General features: G+C 34.9%; 1 protein-coding gene across 9 annotated transcripts in view; it reads left to right on the forward strand.

The window, feature by feature from the left end:
* The window catches only part of FAM135A (family with sequence similarity 135 member A), a 119954-nt gene that overhangs the window by 31483 nt on the left and 64656 nt on the right, over nucleotides 1-23815 (forward strand). For 8 of the 9 annotated variants that reach the window (XM_047859525.1, XM_047859531.1, XM_047859530.1 and 5 more), the window contains 6 exons: nucleotides 4762-4901; nucleotides 5009-5079; nucleotides 6765-6938; nucleotides 10810-10936; nucleotides 11618-11771; nucleotides 15456-15533. In XM_047859525.1, the coding sequence (XP_047715481.1) occupies nucleotides 4762-4901; nucleotides 5009-5079; nucleotides 6765-6938; nucleotides 10810-10936; nucleotides 11618-11771; nucleotides 15456-15533 (744 nt within the window). Of the gene's footprint in view, nucleotides 1-4761; nucleotides 4902-5008; nucleotides 5080-6764; nucleotides 6939-10809; nucleotides 10937-11617; nucleotides 11772-15455; nucleotides 15534-23815 lie in introns of those variants that run through there. The other variant, XM_047859532.1, reaches the window with a different exon arrangement.

Genomic DNA, 23815 nt, shown 5'->3' on the forward strand with positions numbered 1-23815 from the left:
CATTCTCTGTCTCTCTCTCCTTCAAAAATAAATTTAAAAAATTTAAAAAAGTTTTTTTAAATGAGGAAGATTCTGGGGTGCCTAGATGGCTCAGTTGGTTGAGCATCTGACTTCGGCCCCAGTCATGATCTCACGGTTTGTGGGTTCAAACCCCGCATCAGGCTCTGTGCTGACAGCATGGAGCCTGCTTTGGATTCCATGTCTCCCTCTCTGTCTGCACCTCCCCCACTAACTTTCTCTCCCTCTCAAAAATAAACAAACATTAAGAAAATTAAAAAAATATAATAAAATGAGGAAGGTTTAAATAAATAAATCTTCATTTTATGTCACTAATCCATTACTGTTAATAGTAACTGAATGAGCTCAACAATCATGAATGGAAAACTCAGCAGAGTTAGATCTTTCAATAAACTTGGCATAGCTTATGAAACTTGAGTCCATTTGGCATTATAGCCCTCCATTTTGCTTTCCCTAGATTGAACAGCTTCCTTCCGTCACAACCATTGTCTTTTTACCTGGCTTAAGAGATAGTGATAATTACATTGGCATTTGCTTTGGCCTCCAAAATAGGGAGTTAAGAGATTATCCCATTGTAGTCCAATTATTTGCTTGAATGTTTCTATTCAAACTAGATTGGGAACTCTGAAAACAAGGGCAGGGTTCTTATTTATGTTCATATCTCTTAGTTCCCGATACTTTAGAAGCTTAATAAATTATGGTTGAATGAATGCTCACTTGTTCACAAAATAAATAACAGATATCAGTACTAGCTGTTTAAGCAAAGGGAATATAAATGTGAAAGATAATGATAGGAATAAAATATAAAACATAAATTATCACAACTTAATGTAAGTATTCATAGGCCTCTATCACAGGTCTCTAAAAGTGTAGATCAGATGTTTGGGTTAGCAGATAACTGACAGGCAAAGTGACAATAGAGTTCTTTCAACAAGAAATTAGGGCACTAAATTAAGTTTGATGAAAGTTCAAGTATTGAATAAATACATGATAAGGGCTTATTATGTGTAAGACATAGTGCTCACTCCTAAATTATAGCAATGAAAATGATATATGTGGTCCTGACCTCATTGATGGAAGTTATCATCTAGTAAAGATTAAAAAGCACAGAGTGTTTCACAGTCAAGACAAGAAAAGAACTGTACACATATGTTTGGGTCTTTTTGTTTCTAAGACTCTTCGGTAATAGCAATATAAGACACAAAAAAGGAATAGTAAAATATTTCAGTAAGTTTTTGCAGGCAGAAAACAGAAGTGAGAGCTGAACTGCTTTTTAAGGACACCTTCTCCCAGGGATTTCAGGAAGGTACAGCAGGTGAAGGGAAATAAGGAGTGGGCCTGAAATCAGAGATGAATTAAAGGTCTGTAATCAGGTCAGCTGTTATAGTTGGCCACCCCAGACCTAACTGCAGTATGTCAGGAAGATTAGTGTTTACCTTAGGATAAAAACGTGGGGACTTTTCTCTAAGTAAATTGCCATGAGATATTAACATATTAATGCTTCAGAGTAAAGCACATTCTTTATTCCGTGTGTTAAAAATCTACTTTCAACAGACTTTACAGTATATAGTATAGTGTTGCTATAATTTAGGAGTGCACATTGTTGTACAGCAGAGTTCTAGAGCTTTTTAACTTTGCATGACTGAAACTCTGTACCACTGAATAGCAGTTCCTCATTTCTCCCTCCCCGCGGCCCCTAGCAATCGCTATTCTACTTTCTTTGATGAGTTTGACTATTTTAGATAGCACATATAAATAGAATCATGCAGCGTTTGGCCTGTTTCACTTAGCTTAAGTCGTCATGGTCTATCCATACGTTGCTGCATATTATAGGATTTCCTTTTATTAAGGTTGAAAATATTCTGTTGTATAAATCATTTTCTTTACCCATTCACCTATTTACGGACAGGTTATTTCTACCACTTAGCTATTGTGAATCATGCGGCAGTGAATTATGGAAGTGCAGATATATCTTCAAGATCCTGTTTTCAATTCTTTGGGATAAATAGCAGATGTATAATTGCTGGATCATATAATAGTTCTATTTTTAATTTTTTGAGGAACCTTCATTCTGTTTCCAGTAGTGGCAACACCATTTTACATTCTCACCAATAGTGTACAAGTGTTCCAGTTTCTCCACAAGTGCTGACCCTATACATAATACCACTATATGGAGTAAGAAGAATGTGAGACATGGACCTTGACTTCAAGAAGTTTATATTCCTTCTCTTCAGATTCTCTCCCTTTCCATCTTCATTTGACTCTTTTTTATGGTATTGTCAAATACCATTGTCAATAGGGTCTTTCCTGAGATCCCAGACGAGGTTCACCCTCAGAAGATAACATAGCACTCTATTTCTGTCATACTCAGTACAGATGTAATTTACAGAATTCGAGGAGGGCAGGGAAAGTGGGGTTTTTTTTTCCTTTGGTTTGGTGTACTTAACTTGAAACAATGTATGTCACAGAGTAACTGTACAACACATGTTTAGAATTTTTATGAAAAGTATCACATTTTTGAAGATCATATAAAACATTATTTTATTAAATAATAAAATGAATACCCAAATACTCATTCCTTCATTTAAGAAATAGAACATTGTTGGGGTGCCTGGGTAGCTCAGTCGGTTGAGTATCTGACTTCGGCTCAGGTCATGATCTCATGGTTTGTGAGTTTGAGCCCCACATCGGGCTCTGTGCTGACAGCTCAGAGCCTGGAGCCTGCTTCGCATCCTGTGTCTCCCTCTCTGTCTGCCCTCCACTGCTCATGCTTTCTTGCTCTCTCTCAAAAATAAATAAAAACATTAAAAAAGAAAAAAAGAAATAGAACATTACTACTACCATAAAAACCTCCTGTATACCCCACCTCATTTTTGTGTTAATCATTCTTTTTGCTTTCTGTATAGTTTTATCACCTGTGAATGTCATCCAAGTATATATATCTGGTTGAGTTGGAGAAACTGAATAGTAAGCACAAGCCTAGTTGTGTAAGAAAGCTGTAGTATCACTACTGTTAAAAGAAGTCTCCCAGAGAAAAAGCTGAATGAAGTCTCTGGGTCATAGTACGCTTCTGTATACTAAAAAGTTTTAAGACCCCTTTTTGGGGGAAGTTAGCCGACAAGGTCAGGAGTGAATCATGTGAAATTTAGATCTCATCACAGTGCTTCTGGTAAGTTTGTAATATGATGAAGTATTAGATAACAAACACATTGAGTAGGCTGATTTGCCTCTAAACTTAACATTTAACTTTTCTTCCTCCAAGGGAATGGGTCAAAGCAGAAACCTTCTGTTCAGTGAAAAGACTGCCCTCTTATGATCTAGGCAATAGGGCAGAAACTTCCATCAGTGTGCCCTCAGATAAACTGAGCAGTGAAAAGAATCTGGTCAAGCTTTTAATCTGTTCCTAAGTTAAAAAATGATACCATGGCAGCAAGAATCTTTCATATGACAGACCTCAAAATATCTACTTGTTGAGGCACACTAATCCAATATTTATTAGCCACGTTCTAGAACTAAGGCAGAAGAAGGGCTCTTAGTACCTCACCCTAAGTCATCCCTTCACTAGGTTTGCCCTTTTCATCCTACACGGGTTCTGACCTCAGGTCACCACTCCATATGGATACCTTCTTATTCCATTTGAACTCTGGTGTCCCACTCTAGGCTCCCTGCTGTGCAGAGATACCCACCTTGTTGAAATGTTTAGATTCCACCTTGTTGGAATGACCTGACACCAACAACCTGGACGGAGGTAGAACAAACTTGACATGTAAAGGGCATGGTCTTCCATGAGACTGATCTTACTTCAGACATAAGGTGCCACTTAAAGGGTCCACTGGCTACCCTCATTTCTGATTAGATAGCAACAAATTTGGGGTTCCCATTACACTTCAGGTGTGATAATTCACTGAAACAACGCACAGAACTCAGGAAAGCACTCTACTTATTATTACAGTTTTATTATAGCAAAGGGATACATATCAGAGCCAGCCAAAAGAAGAGGTGCATAGGGCAAGGTCTGAAAGGGTTCCAGATTTGTAAAGCTTCTTTGTTCTCTCTGCAAGGAGTCAGGACATATTACCCTCCCAGAAAGTTTGCATGTGACAATATGTAGAATATTGCCAATCAGGAAAGCTCACCTGATTGAATCATTGCTCAGTCTTCAGTCCCCTTCCCCTCACTGGAGGTTGAGCTTAAACCATGTGGGTCAGTCACCAACTCTGTAGTCACGTAGTTGACTACAGCCTCCATCCTGAGTCATCTCCTTACCATTATTTGGGCCTACCATGAATAACTCGTCACTGGGAAATTCTAAGGATTTAGAGGCCTCTTACAAGGAATTGGGACAAAAGCCAAACTCTTTATTCCAAGGATTTAGAGGTTGCCACCCAGCAAGCAGGACAATGGCCAATCAAATTCTTCACTATGCATCTATGGAAAACTAAATTGCTTCCTTCTGCGTGTACAGATCAGTTGTTCCTTTTAAAAGAATCTACCTTGAGATTCCTCATTTACCTTCTCAGATTAAGATAAGTTGTACAAAAATTTTATGATGGTTATAATGTACTTATTTATTCATTTTTTTACATAGAAAGTAGTAAACTTTCAGAAATGTTCTAATACTGCTATGTAAAATGGTAATGGTACTGGAGTAATACAATAAAACTTACGGTATTTTAAAGTATTAATTTACTTGTATTGTGTTTTTACTTTTTACCTGTCAGTTACATATCTTATCTGTTTTAGGTATGACTTTAGCCTTTCCAGCTTCAGTTCATGATTCTCTGATTTGCAGTAAAACATTTCAAATTCTATATAAAAATGAGGAGGTTGTTTTAAATGATGTCATGATCTTCAAAGTTAAAATGTTGTTGGATGAAAAAAAGGTAAACATCTCTTCATATATATTTAAATATTTTTTATAGAGCCTCAAGGCTTATTTCTAACTTTGTGTAAGTATTCAAAAATATCTTACATTGTAATTTCTCTTGAGATTGAAGAAACCCTTGAAGAAATGAATTTTCTGTTATCTTTGGATCTACACTTCACAGATGGAGATTATTCGTAAGTAGACTAATCAAACAATTAAAAATCTTTCGTTTCTCATAACTGGTATCTATTCTCCATTTTGTTAGAAATCTATCCTGTCCCTTTCTTGTTTATTTAAACTACTTCTGTCTAGATACCATTTGTTTTCACTCATAGATGGATCTTGAGAAACTTAACAGAAGACCATGGGGGAGTGCAAGGGGAAAAAAAACAGTTACAGAGAGGGAGGGAGGCAAACTATAAGAGACTCTTGGATACTGAGAACAAACTGAGGGTTGATGGAGGGTGGGGGGAGAGAGGAAAGTGGGTGATGAGCATTGAGGAGGGCACTTGTTGGGATGAGCACTGGGTGTTACATGGAAACCAATTTGTCAATAAATTATATTAAAAAATAAAATTAAATAAACTACTTCTGTCTAACTGGAACAGTCTCATGAGAGTGGTTACACATACTCTTTTGTACCCATGTCCATTCTGTGTGCCCCAGGTAGCAAATCAGACAAGTTGAAGAAATATGATACAATTTCCTAGACTCTAGAAACTCCACTGATAATACCACTACTATGAGACATTTAAATGTAACTGAACTCTCTTTCACTATATCACTGACCATCTTAGTAGCATGAGTGATGCCATGTTAAGGCGGGACTCTTGATATGTAGAGTGTTATCAAGACTGATGACTCTTATACTTTGCAGTTATTTCTAGTTCAGTAATTCCTAGAGCCCTTGAGGAAGTTTTAGGACTGGCTACTCTGAACTTGTTCACACATGCGGACATTCAGTCATATATGTTAGGGACACGTGCTTATATTCATTTAAAACAAGAATCAGAGATTTGTTTAGCAATTCTATCTTCTGCAGTTTTTTTTTCTCATTTCAAACATACTTGTAGAAATACTTTTTAAAAGTTGTACATACATTTAGACTCTTGTGGGAAAAATGGCTAAGCAGTCACATCCTGAAAAGTCTACTTGAGATGTCCTCTTTACTATCGGGGAGGAATAAGAATTTTTGATGTGGCCGCTACTGCTCCTCTATAATACTTGTTTATTACAAAGAATTCCTTAAGGGATTATTTTCAAACCAACTCAGAATTTTATAAATAAAGTAAAATGAAATGAGTAAGTAGTTTAACTATAGGTAGTTACAACATATGTATGGGTTAAAATACATACACACACACACAAACTCATTGGGAATCATTCTCATGGCATTGTTTTAATTTTTTATATGTAGAAATCTGACAGACTAAATATTTATAATAAAATATCTACCAGTTGCTTACTTTCAAGCATCACTTAATAACAAAATTTTGTACAATAAAAGTAATTTTAACTGTCTTTTGGGATTTATTATTATAAGATTTGACTTCTGTTATACTGCAACCTTATAATGAACAGTATACCCTAGGGAGTAAAATTTAGTGTAAAGTAAGAGTACTTCTTAGTCTGTCAAAAAGGATTCGTTTTATAGGAACATTAGTAAAACAACAACAACAACAAAAAAAAAAACCAGTCTATATCATGGACTGGTAGAAAACTAAAGGTAAGATCTGGTTATTATTACTAGATTTAACATTTCTGTCTAATGAGATGTGATGCTTCAAAAATTATTCTGAGTTTTTAAAAAGTAATTAATTAAATATTAGCCTTTACTTTATTATGCCATACTTATATGCAAATGTGTTGCTTTTTATAGGGCAGACGACCTGAACGCCTTGCAGCTAATAAGTAGCCGAACATTGAAGCTGCACTTTAGCCTCCATAGAGGCCTTCATCATCATGTTAATGTTATGTTTGATTATTTCCACCTCTCTGTTGTGTCTGTTACAGTCCACGCATCATTGGTTGCACTGCACCAGCCACTAATAAGGTAAATTTAACCAATACCCTGGTCCTAATTAATGTAGTATCTTTTATTTTATAGTGAAAACATATACATTGATAAAGTTAATTAGGAATTTCTAAATTTATAATTATTAAGTACTTTCATTTTATACTAAAGTTATAAAATAATAATATTTAAGAGCATGGGAATATTAGATTGATAAGTCTTTTAATGAAGAAGTATGAAACAATCTTTGTCAAATAAACTGATCAAGAAAACCAGTGCAGTCTGGAAATAATCATACAGCATTGTTTAGTCTGTACCTGTGTTTTTGTTTTTTAAATGTTTCTTTATTTTTGAGAGAGAGAGAGTGTGTGGGAGGGGGGGAGAGAAAGGGAAAGAGTTGGGGAGAGAGGATGACAGCCTGATGCGTGGCTTGAACTCACCAATCGTAAGATCATGACCTGATCCAAAGTTGGATACTTAACCTGTTGAGCCACCCAGGTGCCCTTGTACCTGTGTTTTTTGTTTGTTTGTTTTTTTAACGTTTATTTATTTTTGAGACAGAGAGAGACAGAGCATGAACGGGGGAGGGTCAGAGAGAGAGGGAGACACAGAATCTGAAACAGGCTCCAGGCTCTGAGCTGTCAGCACAGAGCCTGACACTGGGCTCACGGACTGTGAGATCATGACCTGAGCCAAAGTTGGATGCTCAACTGACTGAGCCACCCAGGTGCCCTGTACCTGTGTTTTTAAGCAGTGCTGTACTATATTCATTCTCTGGAAAAGTATATTCATTTTTTTCTTCTTTTTTTGGCCTCGTCTCTGGATCAGCTAATTCTTTCTTAAATCTGTTGCTATATAATAATTCTTGTTTTCCAAGTCATTAATCAATTTTATGGATCTTTACTAATAAGCTTTTAAACTGTATCATGTACCATTTTCTCCTAAAGGTACATGATATTCTGGATTATAATAAATGCGTTGAGATAATTATTTATTTCTGCCCACTTCCATAGGGAGATGAATTGTTTTTCATTATGTAAGAATACATGTCAAGCTTTTCAGTTTTTTAAACATTGTCCTTTTGTGGTATGGGCAACAGATAGACACTTAAAATCAGTAACTTACATGAAAAAGACTCCAAATTGATTTGATTTCTGAACTGTCTACTTTACAATTTCTGTCACAAATCTGATCCCAACAACTGATACTTAGGATGGTGCTTCAGGAATGTGATGTTAAACTGATTTGTCAGAAAAACTAAGTAGGGGGCGGGGGCGCTTGTGTGGCTCAGTTGGTTAAGCATCTGACTCTTGGTTTCCACTCAAGTCATGATCTCATGGTTCGTGGGATTGAGCCCTGCATTAGGCTCTGTGCTGACAGCTCAGGAAGAAGTCTTTTTCCTAATGACTTGCTTTGCTTTCCTTATACCTGTAACTAGTTGTTTTATTATCTTTTTTTTTTTTTAACTCTTAGGACTTTGAGAGCTTGTTCTCGGTTGCTATAACTTTTGTAAACAGGAAAGTGTTCCTATTATATAATTTTATTGTAAACTTTTTCAAAAAATTTTTAGATATTGATTGAATAAATTAGTATGTAATAACATGAAAGGTAAATGAAATTTCTTTGATAAAGTGCTTCTTTTGAAATATGACTTTGAAATGAATAGTATACAATATTTTTAATGAATTACATGTTAGGTTTTAATGCTAAAAGTTTATTTATAAAATATATTTCTGTAGTTTTCTGAATCTCTTGTTACTGTAATTTCAATAATCTCTAACTAAAATATTTCAGCCATTTTTTTTCTTTTTTTTTTTTAAAAATTTTTTTTTTTAACGTTTTATTTATTTTTGGGACAGAGAGAGACAGAGCATGAACAGGGGAGGGGCAGAGAGAGGGAGACACAGAATCTGAAACAGGCTCCAGGCTCTGAGCCATCAGCCCAGAGCCCGACGTGGGGCTCGAACTCACGGACCGCGAGATCGTGACCTGGCTGAAGTCGGACGCTTAACCGACTGCACCACCCAGGCGCCCCACAGCCATTTTTTTTCTTTAGAATATTGGCTTAATTTCTCTTCTGAGAAATACACAATTTATAGAGGTTAGCTCATCTTATTGATGTTGCTTCCTAAGGCCCCAAATAAATAGAGTTAGTGATATTTACATCACTAATCCTAGTGAGTTAAATGTGTGCTTCCTCTTGCAATGCAGCAGTTTTTGCCACAGACTAGTAGGAGAAAGAGGCAGCTCATCTCCTAGAGACCGTCCAATGTCTCCTAGAGACATTTTTGGCTCGGAATTAGAAGCCAAAGGATTAGCTGTTGGCTCTGGTTAGTGACTGGAAAAGAAAATGAGATGCCACAACAGCTGAGGTTGCTGTTCTTTTATTTAGCTGCCGTGGGCCTTGATCTCCCCTCTGTTGTGGCTAGAACTTTGCCATGAAAGATGCAACACCTTTTGCTGCCTTTTTCCTTTCCTGGAACTGAGAAGGGAAGCAAGGAAGGGGTAAAGAAAAGCTTTTTGCTGGTGCATGCCAGTAGAGGGGTCACGTTAAGGGTAACATTCCTCACTATGCTTTGACAAGTTTTTTCTGAGGTTTTATTAAATGGCTTTTTTCTCCTCTAAACAAAATGAAACAATATTTTACAAATATCATCTTTTTAAATGCTATTTTTATTTAAAATAATTTCTATGATCAACACAACTACAGACATTAAATCAATTACTTATAATAAGTGGGGTTAGATTTCTTTCTTTGCTTGTATTTTACATAATCTGTTTTTAGATTTTTTTTTTTAAGTTTATTCATTTTTGAGAGAGAGAGACAGAGCATGAGCAGGGGAGAGGCAGAGAGAGAGAGAGGGAGACACAAAATCCAAAACAGGCTCCAGGCTCTGAGCTGTCATCACAGAGCCTGATGTGGGGCTCAAACTCATGAACCATGAGATCATGACCTGCGCTGAAGTCCGACGCTTAACTGACTAAGCCACCTAGGTGCCCCTATGTACTGTTTTTATATGTGAACTTTTCTAAGTATAACTTCTATGACTCAATTCTGAAAAACACATTGTGGCAAATGTAAGTTACCATTGACTTGCAACTCCCTTCTTTGCTGGGATGTGGATATTTAATTTTTGCAAAGCAAATTGATTTTGCAAATGAAGACTGCTTTCTGCTTATGGCAAAATTGACTTTCATTCCTGTCTTTTCCATTTTGCCAAACTGTCAAACAGTCCAAATGCTTTGGGCTACTTATAATTAACCAATACTTTATCTCAAAATTGTATATGACTTTAAACATTCAAATAGAATATGCCTTTTACTGTATAGAACTTATGGTATATTAAATGTAATGTTAATATTAACAATAGTTCATATATGATTGAGACAGTACCTTGAACTGCTTGAAGATTGTCTTAATAGAGTTCATAGGCTTATAGTAAAGAGAAAGGAAATACCTTGTTTTTGCTAAATAGAGGCAACAAATAGATTTAGTAGCTTTTCTTTTTCTATATTTAAGTGGGAAGCTATTTCTATAAGTAGAGTCCATATTTGATTAACTTTATGAACTTGGTACCAGTTCTGACAGATTAGTATTTCCAAATTAAAGCTTGATCCTCATTTGTCATTTAACTACTTGGATTCCACACTGTTTTTATTTTTAGAATCCTTTGAGACTTCCTAAAACCCAGTTATGGAGACGTTATCTCAGGCATCTAGTCTTGATTTTTTATATATTCTTTGTCTTTTCATAAATGATTTCAGTTATTAAAGGAAATTTTTCAGAATACTTTAGAAATTATAACTTTGCAAAACCCTTGCTCTTTATTTTTATAAGATTTTCTTTTGTAAGTATTCAATATTCAAATAGCCTATTAGGACAATAATAATGTAATAATTATTTCTCCAGCTTTCCTCGCCCTGTGAAGACAACTTGGCTAAATAGAAATGCACCAGCACAAAACAAAGATTCTGTGATTCCTACTCTTGAAAGTGTGGTCTTTGGTATAAACTACACAAAACAGTTATCACCAGACGTAAGAACTGAAATACTTATGCATCCTTTTTTCCTCTTATTTTAGATGAAGTGTTTTTTAACTGTTGTATCTGTGAATGTGATGTTTATGTTATTAATTATTTGAATTCAGTAATTTACAGATCTAGTTGAATATGATCTTAACAAATTGGTTGGTTCCAGTTGTTTATTGTGAAAACTAACCTGATACTTAGCGATTAACCAGATTTAATGGATAAAGATCTTTGACAATGTCTTTTTTAACTTGTTACTATCACCTCTTGCTCCCTTAACAGAACTGGTAGAATCATTCCAAAGGAGCTTGTAAAGAACAGTTGCCAGAGTTGAGACTCAGCTTGCAATAGTATAAGTACAACCAATATTTCCTTAAAAGGAAAGGGACTTATACTATAGAAGCAGAGTATCTGTCCTGCAGTGCAAATGTAATTTGAATCTCCAATTTTCAAAAACCATAATTTAATCTGTTTGTTTTAAAAGCCCACTGTAATTGAAATTACTAGAGTCACATTTTATATGTTTCAATTACTTGTATGAACAGAAGCAATTCTCTAAAATATTACTGAATTTTTATGGTTTAGAATAGTTAGTAAATGTTTAGAATTTTTCCTTTATTATTCGAAGTTTTAAGTGTAGTATTTTTTGGTTACTAATACTGTATATCCCAAATCTATTCTTTGTTTAGGGTTGCAGCTTCATCATTGCAGACTCCTTCCTACATCATGCGTATCATTTCCATTATACACTTTGTGCCACTTTGCTGCTAGCCTTCAAAGGATTGCACAGCTACTTCATTACGGTAACAGAAGAGATTCCCTCTTGTCAGAAACTAGAACTGGGTATGTTAAAAGTAGCCAGACCTAATCTATAGTTGAAGTCTTCTCTTCATTCTCATTTTGCTAGTTATCAGCTTTGCCGTAGCTTTTCTTTACTAAAACTACAGTGTTTATATGCTTCACTTCTACTTCTTTCTCAATTCCATCTTTTTTGACCCTTGATATTACTTTCTGCAATTTAAAAATTCTTTTTATGCTATTGAGAAATAACTTCTTGGTTCTAAGTTTGAAATGAGTCTTTTGATAGATTTTTTAAAAATATATGTCAATATACCATTCCTATTAAAATATAACCAGAAAACATACTAGATAGCAAATGTTACAATTCTCTACAAAATCATGGGGAGATGAGCTAAATCTGTACTTCCAAATATTTAAGTCTAAGCAGATTGTAGGTGCTTGGATCATTTTTATATACATTTGGTTCTAAGTGATCTCAGATCTTATTTCTTTTAATTCAGAGAATAATGTTACTCAGTTTTAACATTCTGAAATTTATTTAAATCATTAAAATAATCAATCTTGGTTTTAGTCCAGCAGTAATATCTGCATATATGTTACAGTACACAATAAAAAATGATCTTGTCTTGATTTTGCATACCATTTGTAGAATGGTATACAGAATGCTTTTGCACATATTTCACAGAAGATAAATTTTGGAGATTAGCAAAAATAGGTTTTTATTCAGACCTTTCATGTTAGCTTAATAAGCTTTTCTTTTCAAACATCAGCTAATAGTTCATCATAATAAGCACATTTTAAAATTCTCAGAATAAATTAATTTTATCATTATATACTTGAATAAATCAAGAATTACTTTCAAATTTTACTTAATCAGTTTTCTTTGTTTATTTGTTTCTCAAGGATCTCAGTCTTTTAACAGTATTGAGGCACTCTTAAAAATAGTCACTGTTATTGAAAATAATTCTTGGGTTTGAGACTAGTTAGCCTATTATTATAATTGCCTATTTGGGGATATAAAAGAATTGTAAGAACATGTAATGATTTGTATGTCACTTAAATTCAACTGTGAGAAAATGCTGATATTGTGCCACTGCCTATCAGCAGTTACTCCAGTGGATTTGATTAACAGATACCACTCAGTTGACTACTTAGAATACTTAATTCAAGGATCCCAATGTATATACAGATGTACAAACAATAGGAAAATTTATTCTTTTTTGTTCATGTATTCTTTCCCAAGACAAAAATGGTAGAAACATTTTGATCACTCTCTGAAATACTCTTTTTCCTTGCTATTTTGTGTATTTAGAATCCTTCTGTTTCTCTTAGGAAAATCTTGTAGGAAACCACTGCCTCAAAAGTCAACTTTTTTAAATGTTCTCTTTTGAACATGTAAGAAATGTTTGTAGAATAGAACTAATCTAGACTATCACTATCCTCAATTCATGGAACAATGATGCTCATATATTTTTTAATTTGATTTTTTTGGAACTCCAGCACATTTTCTTAGAATCACATTATAAATTTTGGTTAATGACCAAAGTACAAAATTATTAAATTACAACATTGATGAAGGACAATACCAAGTGCCTGAAAAATAGAATTCTAAAAAGAAGCAGTGTGAAACTTAGAAGCCATGAATAATGGTATTTCTACAAGAAAAATCTGTTAGTAGTTTGGATGTTGAATGGTGTAGTAGAATTCATAGAGGCATTATCTTGTAGTGCTTAAGAGTGCATGTTTGGAGCCATTTCTGTCCCTTACTAGCTTTGGGACTGTATACACAAAGTGGTTTTCATTTGAAAGAGTGATTGAGGGGAACCAGATGTGCATAAGTAGGAAGGAAAAACGAGGACATCCAAAAGGCAGAGGGTGTAAAGGAGCTCTAGGAGTAAGACTTCTTAATGGTGTAGTTCCCTTGGGCTTTTATGGGCACCTACTGTGTCAGGTATTAAGCTAATTACTGAGGAAAGAATAGGGTCTCTCTTTAAAGAACCTTGACTTCTCTTCTTTTAATAAGTGATCAGTTCAACATTGGGATGGACAGGAGGAACTCACCCAGCAAGACAGGACTTCTTGGGGCTTTAATGTAGAGAGTTGTACCTGAGATGGGCACATAAATATCGGTATAAGGAAGACATCTATCTGCATATAATTTTCAAATAGATTTAACATGTAATACTTGAGAACGAAAAAGCGCGAGTCACATTTTAAGTTAGATAAAAATATTTCTAAAAGGAAGTAATATTTATTGTTAAATACATAATGATTAAAACAAGCATCTCTTCAAAGCCAAGATTTATTTCAAATATCTTACACAGTATTAGCACTTTATTACTAATTTATTAATATAATTCAGCATGATAATTCATTTATTTATCAGGTTATAAATTATCTTATGGGTAAGGGTGGCTTTTATATATATTACTTTGGCCTTATACATGTAATATAGAAAAATCATAATTAAAAGAGCCCTTATATTTAATATCAGAAGTTAGGTACTAAACGCATACAAACTTTATTCCAAATTATTTGCTTAAAATATTTTATCACAAACCAACTTCTAAGGCAAACCTAGACTTTAGTCTTAAATAGTGATAGAATAAAATTATTAGTACCTTACACATACTACCTACTCAATATATTTATTGAATAATATATATGAATGAATGAATGAAATGGCACAATATAGTTTTTGTTGTTACTTATAAACTATATAGGCATCAACACATAACTTATCATAGTTTACTAGGGATCTTTAAAATCAAGACTCATCTTCAATAAATATTTATTGGTAGCATTTGTTATTCTTAAACTTTTCATTTTTATATTTTCTATTTATTGTGAATTTTAATTTATTCTTCAATGCATCTTCTAAATACCTAAAAAATACTATTAACTATTTAAAAAAATAATTACATATTCTGAATTATTAACATTATTTATTTTTATCCTAGCAAAATTATATTTCAAGCACTAGAGAGTACTTCCATAAAGCACTGTTGACTATCATTATATTCACCAGTTTTAATAGGTGGATATAAAGTAGTTCTTAATTAAAGGGTGTTTATTGTGTTTCCTTCTACTATTTGATATTTTTCTTGAGTTTTCAAATAAGTATATATAAAAGTCTTAAACTCTACCATGCTTTGAAAAATAGATCTAAACCCTATTCCCTCTTTTAAAATAATACCTTGAATTCCTTTCTGCTTTTGCCATTTTCTTTTCTACTAGTTGAATGATGTACATTTTTTTTTTTTTTTTAAATAATGTGTAGTTAAATATGCGTTTGGTGCAAGGAGCTCTTACTGGAAATGAGAGTCACAAGTTCAGGAATCTAGGCTTTGGCAAATGATGTAAACTTTCTGGGCCCTGGTATCTACACTTGTAAAAGCAGGGGTTGATCTAGCTCATTTCTCAGATCCCTGCCACCTCTAAAATTCTTAGTCTAAGAAATTAAAACATAAAAATAACATTGGATTATGAAATGTTGAGTAGTTCATACATTTAAATAGAAAAAAGAACAAAGTAATATAAACTTAAATGTACATCATTTGCAATTCTAATAAGCTAATTAACTAACTGAAAGACTCTGCTGTGGTGTTCTAATCTAACTGCACTGTCAGATCAATACTAAGTCTATTATCAGGTTGGAAAATTCTAGTAAACTTTATTGTAAAAGGAGTATTAGTAACTAGTGCTGTGTGCAATCCTTGTAACTAGCCAAGGCCAACATGCAGGTCCTTTATGAGCGCCTTCTCAGAAGAAAACAGCCACGAACCCAGAAAGACACCTGTCTAGGTATGTTTACAAATAGGTTAAGTAAATAATCCTTTTCTATTAGTATGAAATTTTGCTTTAAATTAGTGTCAAATTTCATAAATACGTATTTATTAATATAGTATGTTCCTACCACTATTATTTTAGAAATTCTAGAATCAGTTTTGTTTGTAAATAAGCTTCAGTTAATTTCTTAATTTATAATATTGATGTTTTTAATTAAAACTTGAAAAGGTAAATACAAATATTTCTTTGGCTATTTTCCATATTCTTTTTACAGTTCCTACAAAGAGCACTTTTTGGAAACCATGTGTATTGCCAGAATTTGTGTTTACTGATAATTACCTTAAATTTGTCCAAAGTCAGCTTATCTTTGGGTAGGCCCAATTATAATGAAATGTGGCTTAAAAACTGAAGCGAATTAATTTCATGCACTATTAGAAATAAAGAAGAGAAATATCTTCAGTATCTGGTTTTGCTTTCTAAGTCAATTTAGATTTATTTTTTACTGTTCTTAGCTTCAAAAGCAAAATAGTATCAAAACATTACTATCCAGATATTACATATTTTAACGGAAATAATCTGATTTCATTATTTTATTTATATGTTTCCCTGCATATTTTAGACTTTTGTTCTTGAATAGCAATAGTACTTAACTTACTGTACTTTCATAAGTATATTGAAGGTTTTTACTTGGTGTTGAATAGGCCCATTACAATTACATTTTTTAAAAGTTATGAAAAACTATAGAAATAAAAAATAAAATCATAGTGTTTATTTCTTGGTTTTCAGAAATATGAACAAAATGAAATTAAGGAGCCAAAGTCTTTCTCACTATTTCTCAGATGAAAATAGCTCAGAAAAAGTTAGGTCAATTTTCACTAAAACTGTTAATGGAGAAACTGATCTTATTGTCAGAAAAGAAAAAAGAAAGGTTAAAGATTTATTTGTGGTTATTATTTTAGAATATAATTTTATATTCTCATATAAAGTATAAAATTAAAGAATTCATAATACTAAATTGTGATCATTCTGACATACTTTAGTGGATGAAAATATATTTCTTGTTTAAACTGTTATATTGCCAGCCTATCAGCTTATGTTTGAGCATGCTAAATTCTAAATAACTGTACAAAATGCTGCGTATATTAAGTTCTATATAAAGAAGGGCCCAGTTTTTGGTTAGATGGGAAAAGACCTGATTCAAACCATAATGAAGTTAAGTGATACTTTTATTGAGGTATTTTTTATCCTTAAAACCTGGTATTATATTGGCATTTTCTGAGCTATGTTATTACAGATATCAGTTGAATGAATGAATAGATGAATGGGTGGGTGGATTTAGAAAATAAATGTAAGATATATTTACCCTTTGACCTAGCATCCCCACTTTGGTTAACCTTTATCATAAAAATATGAGTACTAGTATGTAAAGATATATGTATAAACATGTTTATTATAGTATTTATCTTTATGATAAAACTCTGAAAATAAAGATAAATGCCCATTTTTCAAATGAAAAAGAGTAGAATATGAAGGAAATTTTCTTTTTTAATTTTAGTTAGTTAACACAGGACAATATTGGCTTTAGGAGTAGAATTCAGTGATTCATCACTTACATACAACACTCAGTGTTGTCACAAGTGCCCTCCTTAATACCCATCACCCATCTAGTCCATCTCTCACCAACCTCCCTCCATCAACCCTCAGTTTGTTCTCTATTATTAAGAGTCTCATGTGTTTGTTTCCCTCTCTTTTTTTCCCTTTCCTTCTCCTGTGTTCATCTGTTTTGTTTCTTTAATTCCACATATGAGTGAAATCATATGGTATTTGTCTTTGACTTATTTTGCTTAGCATAATACATTCTAGCTCCATCCACATCATTACAAATGGCAAGATATCATTTTTTTTATGGCTAATATTCCTGTGTGTGTATACCACACCGTCTTTATTCATTCATCAGTTGATGGACATTTGGGCTCTCTTCTTAGTTTGGCTATTGTTAATAATGCTGCTATAAACATTGGGGTACATGTACCCCTTTGAATCTGTAACTTTGTACCCTTTAGGTAAATATTTGAAATGTAATTGCTGGTTTAATTTTTTGAGGAACCTCCATACTGTTCTCCAGAGAGGCTGCAGCAGTTTGCATTCCCCCCTAACAGTGCAAGAGGGTTCACCTTTCTCCACATCTTCGCCAATACCTATTGTTTCTTGTGTTGTTAATTTTAACCATTCTGCAGGTGTGAGGTGATATCCCATTGTGGTTTTGATTTGTATTTCCCTGATGATGGGTGATATTGAGCATCTTTTCATTTGTCTATCAGCCATCTGGATGTCTTTGGGAAAAAATGTCTATTTATGTCTTCTGCCTGTTTCTTAACTGGGTTGTTTGTTTTTTGGGTGCTGAGTTTGGTAAGTTCTTCATAGAGATTGGATACTAAGCCTTTATTGGATATGTCATTTGCAAATATCTTCTGCCTATGGAATGGCAGTTTTCCACCATGTCACCATCCAGTTTTCCCAGCACCATTTGCTGAAGAGACTGTCTTTTTTCCATTGGATATTCTTTCTTGCTTTGTTGAAGGCATTTTTTTTTTTAATTTTTTTTTTTCAACGTTTATTTATTTTTGGGACAGAGAGAGACAGAGCATGAACGGGGGAGGGGCAGAGAGAGAGGGAGACACAGAATCGGGAACAGGCTCCAGGCTCTGAGCCATCAGCCCAGAGCCTGACGCGGGGCTCGAACTCACGGACCGCGAGATCGTGACCTGGCTGAAGTTGGACGCTTAACCGACTGCGCCACCCAGGCGCCCCTGTTGAAGGCATTTTAATAATGTTTGTTCTTCCAGGCAATGGGCATGGAATGCTTTTCCATTTCTTTGTGTTTTCTTCAGTTTCTTTCATGAGTGTTCTATAGTTTTCAGAGATCTTTAACCTCTTTAGTTGGGTTTATTCCTAAGTATCTTATTGGTTTTGGTGCCATTGTAAATGAAATCGATTCCTTGCTTTCATTTTCTGCTGTTTCATTATTAGTGTATAGAAATGCAACAGATTTCTAAATATTTATTTTATGTCCTGCCACTTTGCTGAATTCATATATTCTGGTAGATTTTTGGTGGAGTCTTTCGGGAGTTTTATATGTTTCGGGTTTCCTACATAGAATATCATGTCATCAGCAAATGGTGAAAGTTTGATTTCCTCCTCACCAATTTGTATGTCCTTTATTTGTTTTTGTTGTGTGATTGCTGAGGCTAAGACTTCCAGTACTATGTTAAATACTAATGGTGAGAGTTGACATTCATGTCTTCTTCCTGACCGTAAGAGAAAGACTCAGTTTTTCCCCATTGAGGATGAGATTTGCTGTGGGTCTTTCATACATGCCCTTTATCATGTTGTAGTATGTTCATCTAACCCTACTCTCTTGAGGGTTTTTATCAAGATTGGATGCTATATTTCTTCAAATGCTTTTTCTGCCTCTATTGAGGGGATCATGTGGATCTTATCCTTTTTTTGATTAATGTGATGTATCACATTGATGGATTTGCGAATATTGAGCTAGCTGTGCAGCCCAGGAATAAATCCCACTTGATCATGGTGAATAATTCGTTTAATGTACTGTTGAATTCAATTTGCTAGTATCCTGTTGAGAATTTTTACATCCATGTTCATAAGGGATATTGGCCTATAATTCTCCTTTTTGATGGGTTCTTTGGTTTTGGAATCAAGGTAATGCTGGCTTCATAGAATGAGTTTGAAAGTTTTCCTTCCATTTCTATTTTTGGAAAAGTTTGAGAAGAATAGGTATTAAGTCTTTTTTTAAATATCTGGTAGAATTCCCCTAGGATGCCATCTGGCCCTGACTCTTGTTTGTTGGGAGATTTTTGATTACTGATTCAATTCCTTAATGGTTATGGGTTCATTCAAATTTTCCATTTCTTCCTATTAAAATTGTGGTAGTGTGTGAATTTCTAGGAATTTGTCCATTTCTTCCAGATTGCTTAGTTTGTTGGCATATAATTTTTCATAGTATTATACTTGTTTGTATTTCTATCATGTTGGTTGTGATCTCTTCTCTTCCATTTGTGATTTTATCTATTTGGGGACCTTCTCTTTTGTTTTTGGTAGGTCTGGCTAAGGGTTTATCAATTGTGTTTATTCTTTCAAAGAAACAGCTGTTAGTTTTGTCAATCTGTTCTGTTTTTTTTTTTTTAATTTCTATATCATTTATTTCTGATCTAATCTTTATTATTTCCCTTCTTCTGGCAAGAGGCTTTATTTGCTGTTCCTTTTATAGCTCCTTTAGCTGTAAGGTTAGGTTGTATATTTGGGACCTTTCTTGCTTCTTGAGGTAGGCCTGAATTGCAATATACTTCCCTCTTAGGACTGCCTTTGTTGCATTCCAAAGGTTTTGGCCTGTTGTGTTTTCATTTTCATTTGTTTCCATGTATTTTTTAAATTTTTTCTTTAGTTTTCTGGTTAAACCATTCATTTCCTTAGTAGGTTATTCTTTAAACCTCCTTGTATTTGAGGGCTTTGCAAAATTTTTTCTTGTGGTTAACTAGAAGTGTCACAGAGTTGTGATCTGAAAATATGTATGGTATGATTTTGATCTTTTTGTACTTGTTGAGGGCTGTTTTGTGACCCAGTATGTGATCTATTCTGGAGAATGTTCCATGTGCACTCAAGAAGAATGTGTATTCTGCTACTTCCCGATGAAATGTTCTGAATATATCTGTTAAGTCCATCTGGTTCGTTGTAAAATTCAAAGCTGGTGTTTCATTGTTGACTTTCTGCTTACATGATCTTTCCATTGCTGTATGTAGGATGTTAAAATCCTCTACTATTATTGTATTTTTAACAATGGGTTTCTTTATATTTGTTATTAATTGATTTATATATTTGGATTCTTCCAAGTTGGCATAATATTTACAGTTGTTAGATCTTATTGGTGGATACATCCTTAATTGTGATGTTATGCCCTTCTTCATTTCTTATTACAGTCTTTGTTTTAAAATCTAGTTTGTCTGATATAACTATGGCTACTGTGGCTTTCTTTTGACATCCATTAGTGTAATAGATGTTAGCTGCTATGTCACCTGTAGAATTGGTGTTCCTGGTGATGTTCTCTGGTCCTTTCTAGTCTTTGTTGCTTTGGGGTTTTTTTATTTTTTTATTTTTTTTTTTTTCCTCCACTCAGAGAGTCCCCCTTAAAATTTCTTGCAGGGCTGGTTTAGTGGTCATGAACTCCTTTTGTTTTTGTTTGGGAAATCCTACATCTCTCCTTCTATTCTGAATGACAGCCTTGCTGGATAAAGAATTCTTGGCTACATATTTTTCCCTTTCAGCACGTTGAATATTTCCTGTCACTCCCTTCTGACCTGCCAAGTTTCAGTGGACCGGTCTGCTGCTAATCCTACTTGTCGAACCTTGTAGGTTAAGGTCCTATTGTCCCTAACTACTCTCAGAATTTTCTCTTTATTTTGTATTTTGTAAGTTTCACTATGATATGTAGTGGCATTGACCTGTTTTGTTGATTTTGACAGGAGTTCTCTGTGCCTCTTGGACTTGAATGCCTGGTGTGTTTTTTTGTTTTGTTTTGTTTTGTTTTGTTTTGTTTTTGTTTTGTTTGTTTGTTTTTTGCTAGATTAAGTAAGTTCTCAGCTATAATTTGTTCAAATAAACCTTCTGCCCCTTTTACCTGTTTTCTTCTGGGACTCCTATGATACAGATATTATTTCACTTAATGGAATCACTGAGTTCCCTAAGTCTACTTTCATGATCTAATAGTTTTCTTTCCCTCTTCTTTTCAGCATTGTTATTTTCCATAATTTTATCTTCTGTATCACCTTTTCTTTCCTCTTCTTCTTCATTCCTTGTTGTGACTATTTACCATCAGTTTTGCCTCTCAGTTACACCATTTTTTATTTCAGCCTGATCTGTTTTTAGGTCTTTTATCTCTGCAGCAAGAGTTTCTCTGGTGTGTTCAGTGCTTTTCTTTCAAGCCAAGCTAGTAGTCTTATGACTGTTGTTCTAAATTCCTATTTAGATATTGCTTATATTCCATTATAAGATATTGCTTATATCTGTTTTTAGCAAGTTCCTGACTGTGATTTCTTCTTTTGGGGTGAATTCCTGTATCTTGTCATTTTAGCTAAGTTTCTGTCTTTTGCATGTTTTGAAAGCTTGTTATGTTTCCTGCGCCTGAGAGTAATGCTGTATTAAAAAGGGGTCATACACTGATCAGAGCCTGGCACTTAAGGAAGTGTTTCTAGTGTATGCTGTGTGCACTCTGCTATTGGGTTTTGGGCTGCTCTTCAAGACTGGTCAGCCCTCTGCAGAGTTCCTTGCTTGCAGTGGGGAGTGTTTGGACCTTTAACTAGGTGTGCTCTGATTTGTTTGTTAAAATAAGCCTGGAAAGAAAAGAACAAAAGAATAAAGAAGAGGGGGGGGGGGGGGGGGGGAAAGAAACCTGATCCAAAAGAAAAGGAAAAGGAATGAAAAAAAACCAAACAATCAAAATATATAAGCCTTATTCCAAAGAAAAAGAAAAGAAGAAAGAGAAAGAAAATGAGAAAAGGAAATGAAAAAACAAAGAAAAAAGCCATAAGGCTGATTCCAAAGGGAATAAAAAGAAGAAGAAAAAAAGTAAGCCTGATCCAGTTTCCACCAGAACTGCAGGTGACGCTTTGAAGTACTCTATGACATTAGCCTTGGTACATGCAGGGTGCTGCCTGTGCTGGTCTTCTGGAGGAGAGGACTGCTGGACTCACTCAGGGTCAGACCTGCCCCAGTAAATATGCAATTGCCAGGCACAGAGGGACGGGGCTTGGTGTGAGCAGGTCCCACCTCCACTGGGGTCAGTTGTGTTGCTCTCTGAAGTCCCACCATGTCAGTGGTAAGAGGGAAAATGGTGCCACCCCACTCTCTTATCCTTGGACAGGGGATCTCACACCCCAATTTGTTCAGGAAGCCCTCAAAGAATAGTGAGGGCAGTCAGCACGCCCTACGCCACAGCTCTGGTGTGTGGCTAGGATTCAGAACTCAAAATCTTAAAGGACCAGGTACCACATGGACCCACTCTCCTCTTCTGGAGTAGAGCTTCTTTGTGCTATGTCTGATGTCCTTTGTGTCAGAAAAACAATCCCTTACCTGTGCAGAATCTATGGTTATCTGCCTCTGTGTGTGCGTGCTTCTGTCCGCCTTTCACGGGCACCTACAGGGTCTTTTGTCCTTGGAGAGGCAATATACTTCTTCCAAAAGTACTTCAAGAAGTGGAATGTTCTCTTCCAGTGCGACCCAGGAGATCCCATTACCACACTATCCTATCCACTCCAGGGCCAGCGCCCTCCTCCCCAGGGGCAAACACCACAGCTCCACTCTGGAGAATGTCATACACTCCCAAAACCTCAGAGTTTGAGCTCCACAGACTATTTGCAAAAAACCTGGGACACTGAGTACCTCTCACTCCCCAGTCTATGGTCCAGAGAGGTTTTCCTCTTGTACGAATCCAACACTGCACTCTCAAACCCTTTCTCTTTCTCTCCCTTTTGTCTCTGCACAGAAAGGGTTCACTCCCCACCGTGGCACCACTGTTTTTCTCTCCCCCAATTCTCTTCCACACACCTCACACCTGCACACTGTCTCCCTCCAACTGTGGAGATCCTTCTGCCAGTCCTCATACCGATTTCCTGGGTATCCTGAGTGATCTGACTTCAGTACAGCTGTGTTTGAGGGAGGAGAAAAACCCAGGGTCCCCATATTTCTGTCATTTTCTACTGACCATCAATCAAGGAAATTATAAGGCATGCACACCAAGGAATATTGTGCAGCCATTTAAAAAAAAAATTAGGGCTGCATACCAGATTTCTATGGAGTATTGCTGAGAGAAAAAAGCAAAGTGTAGAAAAGTGTGTAAAACACAATCATGTTTTTATTTAAAAAAAAAAAAAAGTGACTCCAAAACCCATATAAAGGCATACCTCGTTTTATTGTACTTTACAGATACTGCATTTCTTACAAATTGAAAATTTGTGGCAACCCTGCACTGAACGGGTTTGTTGGCACCACTTTTCCAACAGCATTTACTCACTCCATATGTCTGTCACATTTTGGTAATTCTCACAGTCTTTAAAATTTTTTACATTATTTTAATATTTGTTACAGTGATCTGTACCCAGCAATCTTTGATGTTACTATTGTAATTGTTTGGGGCACCATGAACCACACCCATGTAAGATGGTGAATTTATTAATAAATATGTGTTCTGACTGCTCCACTGACCAGCTTTTCCCTCATCTCTC

Source organism: Prionailurus viverrinus, chromosome B2 (genome assembly GCF_022837055.1).
Source record: "Prionailurus viverrinus isolate Anna chromosome B2, UM_Priviv_1.0, whole genome shotgun sequence".
NCBI lineage: Eukaryota > Metazoa > Chordata > Mammalia > Carnivora > Felidae > Prionailurus > Prionailurus viverrinus.